General features: G+C 50.3%; 1 protein-coding gene across 1 annotated transcript in view; it reads right to left on the bottom strand.

Annotated features, from left to right (window-relative positions):
* The window catches only part of Arhgef10 (Rho guanine nucleotide exchange factor 10), a 91,460-nt gene extending 89,979 nt beyond the window's left edge, over positions 1 to 1,481 (bottom strand). The window contains 1 exon segment of the mRNA XM_052751763.1: positions 1,419 to 1,481. Coding sequence (XP_052607723.1) covers positions 1,419 to 1,436 — 18 coding nt within the window. The 5' untranslated portion in view covers positions 1,437 to 1,481.
* Between the last annotated feature and the right edge of the window lie 15,041 nt (positions 1,482 to 16,522).

Below are 16,522 nucleotides of genomic sequence, written 5' to 3'. Positions count from 1 at the left end.
TACTGGGTGGGGATCCAAGCCAGCCTGCTGCCTGCCAGGCAAGTGTTCTGCCTCTGAGCCACACCCCAGCCCTGTCTCCTTGTTTATATGAAAGGTCTCACTGCTGTAGCCCAGGCTGGCCTCAACTTAAGTGCCAACACAGACTCTGACTAGTAAGTGAGGCTGTGTGAGAGGCCTAGCAGTAGAGCTTTTGCCTAACAAGGTGCTCTGGGCCGTAGCTACCAGCACCTGTGCTGCCTGTGCAAGGACCTAGATTCAATCAAGAATTCAATTCAATCAATTAAAAAAAAATGTCACCCAGGAGTAAAAAGGCTGTCCCTTGCCCAGATTCACACAGCTCACTGTGTGGCCCAGCCAAAGAAAAGAATGAAGGGTTGTAGCCACCTGAGTTCACAAGAACTCCAGCAAAAGCTGTAACTGAGACGCACCCTGCATTAGAGTCCACACCAAACACTGTCTAAGGCCCTCTGGGAACTGACATACTCACTAAAGCCCAAACATCCTTCTGCATTCAAAACATGGGGTCCCACAGAGTGTCCCGGGCCTAGACACCTGCTTTTATTTACTGTACATCAGACCAAGATCTTGATTATTGAGCAATGGTGGGCGGCAAATAAATAAAATAAAAAAACAAACAAACAAAACAGCAGTCACCTTCACCTTAAGGGGACATCAGGATCCTAAGCATCTCCATTCAAACGCCCCAATCTGACTTTTTTTTCAGGCAATTCCAGCGCCCTGTGAATTCACCCCAAATCTCCAGCCCAGAGACTGCAAGTCACTATTGCACATGCCCTAGGACTTTCTCCTGAGGCTACGGGGCATCTGTGATGCTAGGGACTAGTGACTGCTGTCTGTGTCTAGGAAAGGCATTCCCTGAAGTTAGGCGGCTGCTCACTGCTCCGGGTCTAGGGACACCCATTGACTTTGGGGGGTTCTCATGGCCTTGTGTCTAGGGATACCCACTGACATAGAGGGCTGCAGGATGCCTTACCCATGCCTGGGGATACCTCAATGTTGAGAGACCGCCTGCTTCTGTCTGTGCCTAGGGGCCACCTGCACATTTGGGGGTGCTTCTTGCTGCCCTGAGTCTAGAGACACTGCTAAGTCTGGTGGGGGTGTAGGGGCTGATGGGCCCAGAGAGAGGAATACCGACCGGGTTTGGGGGCAACTAAAACTGAAGTTGGGAGTTCCTTGCTGTCCTGTGCCAGGGACAGAGGCTGAACTGGGGGGGGGGGGGGGGGGGGGGGAGGGTTGGTTATTCGCTGCCATCTGTGTCACTGTGCGCGCTGGTCCCGCAAACCCCTGGGTGGGGTTTAGCTACTTTGGGGAGCTGGGCAAAAGTGCAACTTTTAAAGCAAACAAGCAGCCCGCGCAAGCGGCCTGGGGAGAGAGGAGGGGTCGCCGTGCTCACTCACCGAGGGGCCGGGCGCCATCCGCCGTCTGCGTCCGCTAGTTGTCCGGCGGCCCCCGCGCGCCCCGCCCGCGATGCGCTCCCACCCCGCCCTCCGGGGGAAGCCCCGCCCACCTCGCCGTGATTGGCCAGAGCGGGCCGTGCCTGGTGCCCACTGGCCAGCGTCCCTGCCCGTTCCTGGGACGCGCCCGGCCCTCGCGCCCGCGCATTCCTGCGAGGCCACGTGGCCACCTGCCCCCCCCTCCCCGCCCCGCTCCGCCCCGCCCCCAGCCCAATGCCCATCGCCGCTGGGCGTGTGGGAGAGATGCTGCATGCCAGGCGCTCCCGGGTAGAGAAGGCATGAGAAGGGCACCGGCTCGCAGTGCCTCAGAGTGGGCGCTTTTCCCCTCAGACGCTTGATCACTTAGGGGAGTGGCGCGGGGCCAGAGTGCGCCTCCCGAGCATCCGCCCTCTATGGGACTCCCGGAGCTGCGCTGGCGCGGGCGGGAAACACAAGACACTTTTGCACTCCACCCATCGTGACCCCAGCATCTGCTGCTCCCTGCAGATCCCCGATCTAGGCTCCTGTGGGCAGGGGGCGCTGAACTACACTTCACCCCACCTTTGACCCTTCTCTCCCTGCCCAACTCTACCTTCTTGGGTCCCATGGGCAGGGGGCACAGAGCGGATACCACACCCATCGTGACTCAAGCATCCTCTGCCTCTTCCTGTCCACCTCTCCCATCTTGGGTACCATGGGCAGGGGGTGCAGAGCAGATATTACACCCACCATGACCCCAGCATCCAGTGCTCCTTGCAGTCCTCCCCTCCTGACACCAGGAGGACAATCCATCCGACGTGGAGTATCCATCCTCCCTGAGCCGCCCTGCCTGCCTAGGCCATCCGGGCTGGTCGGCGTCAGCTGCTCCTAGTCCCGCCAAGTACAGGAGCTAGAAATCCAGACCAACAGTGACCTCAGCTCACCACCTCTCCAGGCCGTTTTACAGCTTGCCTGTCGCCAGGAGGCTCTTGTTTTCCGGACTTGAGTCCATGCACAACTAACTCCCTAAAGCAGCAAGCGATGCTGGAGAGAGCCTAGCCAACCTCTGCCAGGCGCCTGGTCCTGGAAGGGTGGCGCTGTGGAGCATCACACTGTGGGCCATGGTGATAGGAAAAGGCCCTCCAGTGTCTGCATAGAAAAGTGCTGGGGTGTTCTGGAAGGGCCCTTCTGGGCAGTTGAACTTGCTCAGCACAAACCTTTATGGGAGTTGTGGACAAGTCTGACTTCTTAGAGCCCACTCAACTAACTGCAGAATGAATTCAAAGAGATATTTGTTCCGCACTAAGTGTCCACAAAGCCGATGAACTCTGTAAAATCAAACAGACGACTCTGAGTGGAGAAGTCTAGGTACCACGACACGTCACAGTCGTTAGCAGCACTCGCTAACGTTACAGAAATGGACCGTGTTGTTTCCAAATGCTCTCTCAGACCGTCTGAACACGGGAAGAAGACATTCCTCTTGTCTCCATGGAAGAGCCTTTGGGTAAGCTACTCAAAGAATGCCCGGACTAGAAACGTGAAGGACATTTTCTAAACAACGTTTTGAGAGGAAACAGGTCTGTACTGTGGCATTTTCTGCAGGAGTGAAGAGCAAGCACACAGCATTCCCCAAGGCTGTGAACGAGCCCCCAGACTCAGGGCTGGCAATGACACCGAGAAGGCTCACACCAGGCGAGGGCCTGGGGTGGAGCTGGTCAGGAAGGAGTTGGGCTGGCTCAAGTCCCGTCCAGTCCGTTGTAGTTTCACACACCGCCATGTCTGTAAGCCCACACAGGTGGGAATGTGGGACTTTCCCTTTTAGTCCTCTTTTTTTTTTTTTGGTTTTTCGAGACAGGGTTTCTCTGTGTAGCTTTGTGCCTTTCCTGGGACTCACTCTGTAGCCCAGGCTGGCCTCGAACTCACAGAGATCCGCCTGGCTCTGCCTCCCGAGTGCTGGGATTAAAGGCGTGCGCCACCACCGCCCGGCCCCCTTTTAGTCCTCTTTGACCCATGGCATACCAAGAAAAGTTGTCACACATTTAGAGATTTTTCTTTTTATTATGTAAATACATGTATAAATACATAACTATATTTCATTATACAAGTAGGGCTTCGCCGGGCGGTGGTGGCGCACGCCTTTAATCCCAGCACTCGGGAGGCAGAGGCAGGCAGATCTCTGTGAGTTCGAGGCCAGCCTGGGCTACCAAGTGAGTTCCAGGAAAAAGGCGCAAAGCTACACAGAGAAACCCTGTCCCGAAAAACCAAATAAATAAATAAAATAAAACAAGTAAGGCTTCATTCTACTGTGCCCTAGCAGTCTATGATTTTAATCTTTAAGCCTTGTGAAGACGTTTCATGGCTAGCATTGTGTTTGAGCAGATGTTCTGTGAGCATTGAACTGCATCTGTTATGTAATCAAACTCAGGCCCTTCATTCGCTGATGTAATGTTTTGATTATGGCAATTAGGTCATGTCCATGACCAGTTGTTTTTATCTGTCTGTCTGTCAGGTACTGAGAATGAATGGTGTATTACTGACTTCAGCTGTCCCTACCCATTCAGCATCGCCCTAAGCATCTAACAATGTTACCAAGTAAACCAAATAGTGTACGGAGGGGGTGTGCCATACACAGAAAATATGTATGTTAAAACCTTAATCTTAGAGTCAAATTTGAAATGGATCACAGACTAAAGTGTAATGACTGTAGAGTTTCTAGAAGAAAACGGGGTAAAATATCTTACTGATCTCCAGATAGGACACTCAGAAAGCACTAAAGGGCCTTAATCAAGACTCATGCCCCACTCATCTCAGGGCATGGTTAAGATGAGAAGAAAAGCCACAGCTCCAAGCAGATATTGGTAGTACACTGTTCGGTTTCTATGCGAAATGTGCCTCCACAGGTTGATATATTTCAGCACGTGGCCCCCGCCTAGTGGCACTGTTTGTGGAGATTGTGAATCTTTAGGGTGTGGGGGTCTAGCTGGAGAAAGGAGGTTACTGGGAAGGTGGGCCTTGGGGCATATACCCCAATCCCCTTTCCTGCCTGATCCATTTCTTGATTGGTACCATACAATAAGCAGCTCCCACACACTCCCACAACCAAGGAGCCACCCTTCACCATGCCTTCCCTGCCATGACACATTGTGCCTCTTCAAACCATGAGCCAAAACAAACCCTCTTCCATTAAGCACCATCTTGTTAGGCTAATATTTGGTAACAGTGATAAGAAACTGATCTATACACTGTATTTTACTCCTCCCCCGAAATCGCTGCCTTTGTCCATTTCATGTTGCTGTAGCAGTGTCTGAGAATGGGTAATTTATAATAACAAGGAAATGATTACTTACAGGCCAAGGGCTCCCATGTCTAGTTTGTTTTCTATTTCTGTACTAAAGGCCATGACCAAAAGCAACCTGGAGAAGAAAGGGTTTATTTTGGCTTACAACTCCCAGGTCACAACCCATCAGTGAGGGAAGTTAGGGCAGGAATCTGGAGGCAGTACCTGAAGCAGAGACCATGGAGGGATACTGTTTCCTGGCTTCTTTCCCATGGCTTGCTCACACCCTGTTTCCTTTTTTTGTTTGTTTGTTTTTGTTTTTTTCGAGACAGGGTTTCTCTGTATAGTTTTGTTGACTATCCTGCCTCTCGCCTCAAACTCACGGAGATCCGCCTGCCTCTGCCTCCTAAGTGCTGTGATTAAAGGCATTCGCCTCTGCCGCCGCCGCCGCCGCCACCACCAGATTCACCCTGCTTTCTTAAACCACGCAGGACCACCTGCCCAGAGGTGGTACCACCCGCTGTTGTTTGTTTTTAACTCTTTCGGTGGGGTGCCCTGACACTCAGCTCCCAAATAAATCACACACACACACACACACACACACACACACACACACACACACACACAGGCTTATTCTTAATTATGATTGCCTGCCTTAGCTTGGCTTGTTTCTTGCCAGCTTTTCTTAACTTATATTATCCTGTCTACCTTTTGCCTCTGGGCTTTTACCTTTCTCTGACTTCTGTAAATCTTACTGTTACTCTGTTACTGGGTGGCTGATCCCTGGAGTTCTCCTCCTTTTCTGGCTACTTCTTCTTTTTCCCAGATTTCTCCTTCTATATGTCCTCTCTGCCTGCCAGCCCCACCTCTCCTTTCTCCTGCCTTGCTATTGGCCGTTCAGTTCTTTATTAGACCATCAGGTGTTTTAGACAGGCACAGTAACACAGCTTCACAGAGTTAAACAAATGCAACATAAACAAAAGTAACACACCTTAAAATAATATTCTACAACAGCCCACAGAAGTCTGGGTCCTCCGACTCCAAACACTGATCAAGAAAATGCCCAGTCTGATGGAGACATTTTCTCAACTGAGGTTCCCTCTTCCCAGATGACTCTAGCTTGTGTCCAATTGACAGAAAGTTAACCAGCACATAGGGAAAGGGCCTTCTGGGTGGTACATCATTCAGGGTTGGAAGAGAGAAAGGCATGGAAGGGAAAAAGAGATAGCACACATGTGCAAGAGTGGTGAGCTTGTCCTTCATGAGGGATCCACTCATAAGCCTGTGGTGGAGATTCCATTCATGAAGGTGGTGCCTCATGCTCCTAGTACCTCAGCTGGGACTGACTGCCAACGCCGCTGCATTAGGGATTAATTTTTGCAACATACAAGCTTTGGGGAAACATTCAAGCTATAGCACCTATAAATAAAAAGACGTAAACACCTCACGAAAGATTTACTGGTGGTCAGTAACAGGAAATGGTGTTGCATGTCATCTTGTTCAAGAAAATTCAAATTAAAACTGTCATGAGCTGCCAGTATATCAATTGGAAGGTGAAGAATGGATAGAAGCAGCCAATACTGGTAAGGTCTTGTAGTCCTTGGACTCTGCATGCTGTGGTGGGGGGTGGTGCGGCCATTGCAGATCAATGTGTGCTGATTCCTCCATGATCCCAAGACCAGGCATTTACCCAAGACAAAAGGGAACAAGCTAGACATGGTGGTATATATCTGTAATCTCAGCCTTCGGGAGCTGAAGCAGGAGGATTTCCAGGCAAGCCTGGGCTACATAGCAAGACATTATCTCAAAACAAAAAAATAAAGAAAACATAAGCCACCAAGAGGGCTTTTACAAGAACTTGTCATTTGTAACAATTCACACTGTACAAAGGAATTCAGTAGTTCAAAACTGGCCATCCCCTTGTTCCATTGTCAGGGGAAGACAGTGTGTTTTACCCATGCAATAGAACGGTAAGGAAGGAACACAGAGTGGGACACTCAGAAACATGAGTTCCAAAATACCATGATGCATGAGAAAGTCAGCTCAGAGGGTATGTACCTTACGCTAAACTCAAAAAGTAACTAAAGCCATCTACGGTGATGGGAATGGGGGGCTCTGAGGAGAATTGCCTGGGAAAGAACTCAGGAGGATCTGGGGAGGTGATGAAGGGAATTGAGATGCAGACACAGAGGTGTCTGGTTTGTAGACTATTAGCCAAACAGAGTACAAGAGGGTATTTCATGAGTCATATTTTATTCCTATGGTCTGAATGTCTCCCCCAAACTTCATACATTGAAATGTAATTGCCAATGTGATCATTCTCAAGAGTAGGGTCTTAGGGAAGTGATGAAGTCCTCAGGGTACCTCACTCCCCCTGCATGAATGGATTAGCATTCTTCCACACTCCTTCCCTTGCACTACGTGAAGACACAGCCTGCCAGTTAACGCCTTGGAGGTAGACATGGGTCCTCAGCATACATTGTTCCTGCCTTGACTATGACTCTGGCCGACAGAACAGTAGGAAATTATTTGTTACAAACTACCCAGTGTAAGGCAGTTATTTTAGCAGCAAGAACATACGACGGTAGTTATATATCAACATGAAGAGGAGTTTGGGTAGACTCTGCTATCATTATTTTTCATTTTTTGAGGTCTCATGTGACCAAGATTGGTCTCTAACTCCATATTGTAGCCACAGAAGATCTTCCTGCCTCCATCTCCTATAGATCTTCCTGCCTCCATCTCCTAGGGATTATGGGTATGCACCACCATGCCGATCTGGGCTGGCAGTTCCCCGTGCCCTCCTGGGGCTGTGTTGTGTCTGTTTGGTGTGTGTGCATGTGCACACCTTATGTGTGAGTGGGGATACCTCTGTCTACAGCAAACAGCAAAGGGACATGTTAGGTTCACGGCCACGTGGTGAAGGCCTTGGGGAACAGTCAGCCCATGAACCTCTTGCCTACGAATCCTGGTAAAGACTGAAGTAGACACATCTCCCTCCAGAATTGCCCCTAGACAGCGCCCCGGTTTGTATGGGGTGCCCCGGCCTCAGACACAGCAAAAGGGTGTGCTTATTCAGCATCATTCTGAATTACACTTAGAGGTCCCCATATGAGTCTGTGGAACATGGAACCAACAGGGTACTTCTGTACAGAGCCTCCGGCGGCTCGTCAGGACTTGCAGTCTAGGCCTCTGCATACTCCCACAGAGTTCAGAGGGTGGGGCATGCTGGAAGGATGCTGAAAAAATCCTGTTCTCATATTGCATATCCAGTCTTTGCCTCCGCACTGAGGTCCAATCTGGCCTTCTAGCCTCCACAAGCGACCTAACAAAACTTTCCTAGGAGTCCTGTAGATATACAGCTTGGTGACTGAAAGCCTGTGCCTGGTCATAGGCGCTCAGCCTGGGTCCTTCCTACTGCATCTCAGCTCCTGTCCACATACCGATGGAGCCATGATGGGTCATCCGGGCAGGTAGAGATGACAGCCTGAGAGCAGACAGTAAAAGATAGCGCCATGCTGCACGCCACACAGCCCGTTCTGGGTGTCTACCGAGCTATCAGCATTTGCCCTTATGGAGATTCCAAACACAAACAACTACTACGACAGAATCATTGCCAAGCATCAGTGGCCGGCAGCCTCTGAACGGGCCAGGAGCTATCCTAGGGAGGATCAAGTTTTGAGTGGGCAGGTGGTCCTAAGGACAGCATGGGGATGTGATCGCCCAGGAGAAAAGTGGGTTTGGGTGAGAAGCAGTGCTCGCTCTCCTGCGCAAATCACACCCGCAGCCCTCTAAACTCACCGGGATGCACACGGAAGTCCATCTTCTCTCACATCTCTGCAAAGCCATGAGGACGGTGAGCTGAACCACCTGGAGGGATGCCATTTTTGTCTGAAAAAAACCTTTGGTGAGCCACCCTCAGCTAAGACTTGGGCAGTACTGCCCTGAATCCCATGACTGTTCCCATCCATGGGAAATGAAGCTGGTGTGCTAGGGCTAAAATGTAATTATGTAATTATGCTCTGGGGGCCAGAGAGCAATGGGCACCTCTCCCAGTAGGTGACGCCGGGCAGTCCAATAGCCATATTCATGACACGGTTATCTGCTAGCTTCCCAGGCCAAAGGCAGAATCCCTGGACCGTAGGACCAAATGTCCCTGGCTGCCACCTGCCAGACAGGCTTGTTGACAGTCACAATACCTCCACACCCTCTCCCTCCATCTAGCTCACGGAAGCTACCTCGGACCCAGCTACTCTTCATCTTCCCCTCAGAACAGGCTGGGGACACTTCAGTGGAGACAATAGGGGGTGGATGTTACAAGGAAAGTAGGCTTCGAACGACAGGACGTGGACACTACAGGCACATTCAGACCGGCAAGATTGAGCACACTCCTTGTGTATCCTCCTAAGGGGTCATGCCGTTCAGGGATGAAGCCACACAGCTTAAATGGCCAGTCCTGCCTTCCACAGAGCTCTGAGCTTTATACGATCCTCCTCTCCTACACCCGGGGTCTCTGGGTATGTCACCAGCCTGAGCTCTGATCTGCTAACTCATGCATGTTGGTAAGCCAAAGCATCAGTTCTTCTCTGTGTTCCAGGCAGAGGCAGAAGCTTGGCAGGTCGTGTCCTTGGGTTTTCTAGCCCTAGACATCTGTCCCTGCCCCAACCTAGTCTTCCTGTGACAGACGGAGGACAAAGAGAAAAGGGAGGGATGCTGAAAATATGAACCAGAGATGACTTTGGGACCATGTAGATAAGGCTGGCTCTCACTGGGGCTCTTTCAGTGGATCTGTACAATGCCATGGGAGAAGGACGCATTGTCCCTGTGGGAACAGTGACCTTTTGTTTCCAGAGCTTCTGCAACAACTGCCTGTTTTCTTGCTTTGCTCATTCAAACTGGGGGGAGAGGCAAAGAGCGGAGACACCCAGAGGAGCCAGTGACTCCTCAGAGGAATGACTCCTGCCGGCGTCGGGGTAGTGGTGGACAGACACCTCAACTAAACGTTTTCCGTTTCTGACTCCTCGTGGCCCAGGAAGGCTTTGAGGGACTACGCCCTCTTCACACAGGCACACCCCAATAGCCTCCGTCCTCCTGGTCCTCAGAGTGCCCCCAGGGTCCTCTGCTCTGTCCAGCCAGCCTCTGCCAGCACAGAACAAGGACTGGGCAGCTGGAAGGGGCAGTAGTGGGGGACGAAGGAAGGAAAGAGATGCCATAATACCCCTGTCAGAACCAGCAGAGTCCTCTGTACCAACAAAGCTGGCAGGAAAAACAAGCAGGCCCGGCAGGGCAGCCACGCTTAGTGGCAGGCCAAGGACAGACAGTGTGTGGTGTTTTCCGGCCCCATTGCCATGAATTCTCTGCAGCTCACAGTGAGGCAATCAGCTCTGGCTCGATCGTAGGCATACTTTCTGGAGAGAGATGACAGTCTCTGGGCCACATCTGTGATAAAGGTCCAGCAGATAGAGTGACTCAGACTTCATGGTTGTGGAGAATTCAACGAATGTCACGGACAGAGAGCCGAAATTATCGTGAGCTATCTTCAGTCCCCTTCATAGACACTCACTTCCAACCTCTGCATCTGACTTAAACTCTGTGAGTTTAGCAGGGGAGACAGGAACCAACATCTTTTCACCAGATAGGGTATTAAAGGCAGACACTCTCACCCAAGTCTATCTGGGTGATGATGCACCGGGTTTACTGGGGTTACCTCTAGGAACATGGATGACCCGGAGGCAGCTGCACTGCTGACCTTCCACCTGAGCGCAGGGGATGACTCACAGAAGCTGCATCTTTGGAGCCCCCTGCACAACCTGCAGGCAGAAGCGTTTCCTCTCAGACTTTACAGCGCTGGGGAGAGGCTCCTTGGCTCTTGCTAAGTTTCCTAAGCCACTGGAGCCCTAGGACTGCCCCCCCCTCCCCGTGCCGCCCTGCCCCAGGAGGAAACGCTTCAGTTAGAAGGAAATACAGATAAAAGAGATTAGAATGAGATCACCAGCTTCCACCAGTCCTAAAGCTAAAGTTATCCAGTAGCACCTGAAACCCCAAGCGGGACGTCCTGCCCATCTAACCCGGTGTCCCTGTCAACACGTGTGGCAAATGCATCGATTCACGACTTCTTTTGTTCTGTGACAAAAGTTACTGTAGCCTTTTCCTACATACGTGAATCTGTTTTCCTGGGCCATATCTGGGCCAGAATAAACTACTTCTTATCCACTTCGAGGTGAGGGCTGTGTTTTGTTTTTATGCTGGGGTCACACATGACCACCAGTAACCCTAATGATTCAGGAGTTACCAGAATCACATCAGCTGCTCAGGACCTTTTAGGAAGAGGCCCAAAGATAAGTAAGTGGCTTCTAACAGGGTGCGGAGGGCCACATAGAATGCCGGGAAGTTCAGGGGAGGGCTCTGGGAGTTCCGGAAGTGGAAGTGTGTCTCAGAGTGCTGGGAGCTTAAAAAAAAAAAAAATTCAGAGCTTGAGAAGGCCCATAGCACAAGGGGCTGACCTCTACTTCACCTCAGGAAATAGAGGCTGAGGTGTGGCCTCCTTAGTTATGCTTTAGGCAAGAGGGAGCAAACTGTGTATCCAGCCCAGCTTGGAACATCCTTCTCCACTGCATCCAGAGTCCAGCCTAGAATTTCATCACTACCATTACAAAACAACCACATTAGCGCCTTACCCTTGCCCTCAGAAGCTCACTGACTTCCAGAAAGTATGGTAGTGAATGCTAATCCTCTATGTTCATACTGAAGCCTCACAAGTCTGCATGTCCCTGCCTTGGTCTGAGTTTCTATCGTATCAGGGCAGACATGGGGACCCTACTTGAACACATAGATTCAGCACACGCTTCAGTATTTCTGTTTTTAAGATATTCTGAACCAGACACAACAGAAAAACAATTGTCACTGACTTACTTCAAGAATTATTAGCTGGGGCTGGAGAGATGGCTCAGTGGTTAAAAGCACTGGCTGTTCTTCCAGAGGACCTGGGTTTGATTTCCAGAACTTACATGGCAGCTCAAAACCATCTGGAACTCCAGTTCCAGGGGATCCACTGTTCTCTTCCGGCCTCCTTTGGCACCAGACATCTACGTGGTACATAGATGTATGTGGTGGTTTGACTAGGAATGGCCCCCAGAGACTTACATGTTTAAATGTTTGGCCCATAGGGAGTGGCACTATTAGGAGGTGTGGCCTTGTTGGAGTAGGTGTGGCCTTGCTGGAGGAACTGTGCCACTGTGGAGTCGGGCCTTGAGCTCTTATATGCTCAAGCTATGCCCAGTGTGGCACAGTTTCCTTCTGCTGCCTTTGGATCAAGATGTAGAACTCTCAGCTCCTTCTCCAGCACCATGTCTGCCTGCACGCTGCCATGCTCCCCGCCATGGATGATAAAGGACTAAACCCCTCAACTGTAAGCCAGCCTCAGTGAAATGTTTTCCTTTATAAGAGTTGCCGGGGTCATGGTGTCTCTTCACAGCAATAAAAATCTAAGACAGCATCGTGCAGTCAAAACAGTCATACACATAAAAATTAATGAATCAATTAAAAAGAATTATTAGCTGGTTGTGGTGGAATGTAACTGTAATCCTAGCACGGGGAAGCTGAGGCAGGAGGATGGAGCTTTTCCAGGCCTGCCTCAACAAAAGCCCATAGCTTCTTAGAGGCACTGTATTGTCTACAACCCTAGATTGTTGCTAAATCATTCACATTTCACACATACAAAGGAAAAAATCACGAGCTGTGTCTCCTACAAAGTCAACAGCACACAGCTAGACCATATCCGGAGGGATCTCAGTTTGCTTGCTCACTGCTCTGAGGAAACCCAGGAGGCACAGGGGTAGCAAATGGGTTTATCTCCTTTGGCCCAGAAGGGGAGGGGACAGTTCCCAACCTCCTCCAGCTTGCTAACTGCAGTGTACTAAGGCTGGGAAATGCACATGTGTGGATTTAGCTGTAAAACCTCAATTATCAGACCTAGGAGTATCGCTCACTGGGGGGATGAGTACCCACTGATGCCACTAATTATCCTCATCCCCCAAATGGAATTTTCTAGAGAAGCTCCGATCCTTATTATGACTTCATAATGCCAGTGCCAGGACTCAGGGGCATCCAAACGACAGCCCTCCCCTGGCTTTATCTGCATGCCAACTCATGATCTCACTCACTTTCTGAGAATTTCCCAGAGCAAGGGAAGATCAGACAGACTATTCCACTCTGTTTAGGGAATTCCACACAACCTATGTCCAAATCACTCCAGCTGCTTGTCTTAATCAGGTTACCAAAATTACCATCATCACTGAGGGGCAAACAGATAAAGACCTCTGACCTGACCCTCCACAGAAGACCAGACTTACATAGTACTCTAGTCAGAAGTGTGCCTTGAACTCAGCCTGACCAACATCATACCAACCAGAAGAGGGATGGCTTAACATCGCCAGCTGGTGCAGAGATGGAGGAACCACAGCAGGTTGACTAACACAGGTCACATGACTCAACAGCCCTGGAGCAGGAGAGGTGGGGGGTGGGGATGGACACACAGGAAGGAAATGTCAGGACAGAATTAGACAAAGAGCCTGGACTCTGGCAGAGTTAGTGTAGCTACACGTGGAAATGTTTCTGTCCTTACGAAATAAGCACTGAGTATCAAGGGGTAAAGGGGTACACAGCCAGAAGTGATGAACCCCAGTCGTCTCACCAGGCAGGAGGGCTGAGGCAGGAGGATCCCCTAAACCCAATTTGAAGCCAGCCTGGGTAATATGGAGAAACCTATCTCCAAAGAAAAAGGGCCGGTGGGGAACAAAGGGATTTTCACAAGTTAATGACAAGGAGAAAGGAAACTGGGGAACAGAGAGGGGGAGGCAGGGAGACTGGAGACAGGTGGGAAGAACCGCTTCAACGCGGGACAGAGTGCTAGAAACTGGCAAATCTGAAAGGGGGGAAAAGTGAATGAAAGGCATTTTGACTTCTCTTTTTATTTCCCCAGCTTTTCTATTAAACAAAAGTGTCAGAAATCAAAGAAAACGAAACCGAGTAACTTGCTTAACTCAGAGCCTAGCTCCTGAAACGACAAAGGGAATTCCGAAAGGTCAGCAATCCCATCCTGGAAGTTTCCTCTGAGAGAAATTGTTCATACTGTAAGGGGCTGGTGCGGCTCATCGGCACGTTCACATCCTGGGGGTGAGGGGTGAGGGGTGGGGGAGGTGAAGGGGAGCCCTGTGTTGCTCTTAGTAGGGTAGGTGTCCAATCTTGCATCCTTTGTCATTGCCTGTCCCTCGGGCAGGTCCCTGCAGTGACAAGAGCAGATGGTCCTGCAGACAGAAAGGACCAGGAAATGGGGAGGCACTCGGCTTTCCTGGCTCACCTTCCTGTGGGAAGAAAAGCACACCATCCAGGAGTCCCTCCATGCTTGCTGGTCAGTTCCATGATAGGTGAACACAAGGGCAGCCAGGGAGGCAAGGAACCACCACAGAGGGTCAACATGTTCAGTGTGACTGCGCCAAGCAAGAGCTCCAGATTAAGAAATGAAAGCCACCACGTTTGGTAAACAGCTTCGTGGTGCTGTGCTTTTGAGCCAGTCACTAGCTAACGAAAACACACATGGGAGGAGCCTGCAGACCATCTCTGGCTCAGCAGCGAGCTGGGGCCGTCTCTCCTCGGATGGTTTTGGGTGGAAACAATGTGTCTGGGTGGACCTGTATGCTGCTAAGTTCCTCGAGAGGAAAACTGAGGCTAGCTGAGAAGCGCTGTGCTGCTGGGATTCTGTGGCTCACACAGCAGTTTTGAAAACCAACATGGTGAATGCTATGAATGTTACAGGGACTGCAACCAGTTTTCTTTTAAACATTTGGCAGGGATTCTTTTTTTTTTTCTCCCTCCTCCTCTCCTCCACCTCCCCAACCCATCCTCTGTAAAAGCTCAGAAAGGGGCAGGCCCCCCCATGAGCTTCAGCAAAGTGTACAGCTCGGCACATCAATCTTGGCAGGGGGTAGTTAGATGGGAAGACTTTGCATCTATAACTTTTAGCAATAGCTAAGGATTTTAGCACTCCGGTTCATTTTTGAAATATTTTGATGAGTTTGGGGCTGTTTGTCTTAACATGGTGAACTAACAGGAAATGCAAAGCCTCCACCAGATTGGAGCATAACAATGAAATCACCAAATATAAACCAGCATGATGGCAAACAGAGGAGACGTACAGGGCAAAAGGTGAGTTCTCACAGAGGGTTCCAAGTCGGAAGCTAGAGCGCTCAGTGTCTGTGAGACATCCAGAACCCAGGGCTCCAGAGGCAAGGTAGGGCTCAGGCTACACTGCGAGAGATGTCATGACAGAGGCAACCCCACTCACTTGGAGCTACCAGAGAAAAGACAATAAAGGTTTCTTTCTTTAATATCTATCCGCATCTATCTATCTATCTATCTATCTATCTATCTATCTATCTATCTATTGATCAACTGATCAACAGAGAGAGAGAGAGAGCGCTAGGCAAATAAATTTTGGGGTTGTCTTTTTTTTTTTTTAACCCATTATTTTTTATTTGTGGTTCTGTGGCTGGAGCCCAGGGTCTCGGGTATACTAGATAAGCATTTATCACTGAACTACATCCCTAGTAAAACTTGTATCAGAAATAAACATGTACATAGTACATGCCAGTTACTGAATGGGGGGAGGGGTTCACAAGGAGGAACACTGAATTAATATCCCGTGTCATTAGAGCAAATTAAAGAAATTTAGACACAGAGTTGACCTAAGTATCCAGTATTCATGACAACTGTCTTGTGTGGATTTACTGCTAGGTGAGTTAAGAACATGCCTTATGGGGGCTGCTGAGCGGAGATCATAGCGGGCCCTGGCTCCCTGCGGCAGCTCTTCTGATCTAGGCCCTTGGATGGCCTGGGGACCACAGGCAGCCACTGCTGAAGGAGGGTCAAGCTCAGGCATGGCTTGAGGCTAGAAGCAGACAGCCTGGTTCTCAGGCAACCTGAAGACAAGAGTCAGCAGCCTTAGCACCCACTCAAGGGGGCAGCTTCCTGCCACAGAACCACTTTTAGACTATCCCAAGCTAACAGTCACACCGTATCATCAACCCAGAGCTTTTTAGTTTGTAAATCACCTGACATGTTTAACCAAAGAAATCTTTCCTATGTATCAGGTCGTGTGACAGACACACTGGTTTGCACTCCCTCATCATAAAAGGAGAGGCTAGCACGTAGTTCCCATATGGGCCACCTGCCTGCCCAGGTCTCTTCCCAGGGCCCTCCTTGCTGTGTGTGGGGGTGCAGCTGGCTTCCTGGCCTCCTATCCTGCCTTACCTGGTTGGCTATGCCCTCAGCAAACATTCGGTCTCCCTTCTGGGTTGGTACGTCTTCTGCCACACACAGGCACACGCAGGATACCTGCCACGTGTTGGCTCATCCACTCACTTGCCAGTGGCTGGGTAGGCAGCCATACCTGGAATAGGTGAGGGAACTTGAGACACCAGCCCTAGGTGGGGCTCATGAAACCCTGACATGGGGGTTTGAATGTGCCCACCAAAGCTATACTGACACATGACACCCACAGTGGGGGGTTAAAAGGGGCCTCCTCCCAGCCACCAGCTTCCACAAGCAGCAACAGCTCTAGCCAGAGGAGGCACATAAGTCACCATGTGTCCGGCCCTGATCAGAGCCTTAGAAAGATCTCCAGGAACCTAAGTTAGACTTATTAGTCCTTTTAGCCCTTCTGCTCTTTGGAGATATGATATCCCTTCCACCTGGGGGTAAAGCAATGTTCCACGGAGGAAGGACCAAGCCTCTTCCTGACCGAAGCCACCAGCAC

The sequence above is a fragment of the Peromyscus californicus genome, unplaced genomic scaffold (assembly GCF_007827085.1).
Source record: "Peromyscus californicus insignis strain IS unplaced genomic scaffold, ASM782708v3 Scaffold_23__1_contigs__length_62951481, whole genome shotgun sequence".
Lineage (NCBI taxonomy): Eukaryota > Metazoa > Chordata > Mammalia > Rodentia > Cricetidae > Peromyscus > Peromyscus californicus.
Note: the sequence above shows the minus strand (reverse complement) of the source record. Positions and strands in the feature narration are given on the sequence as shown.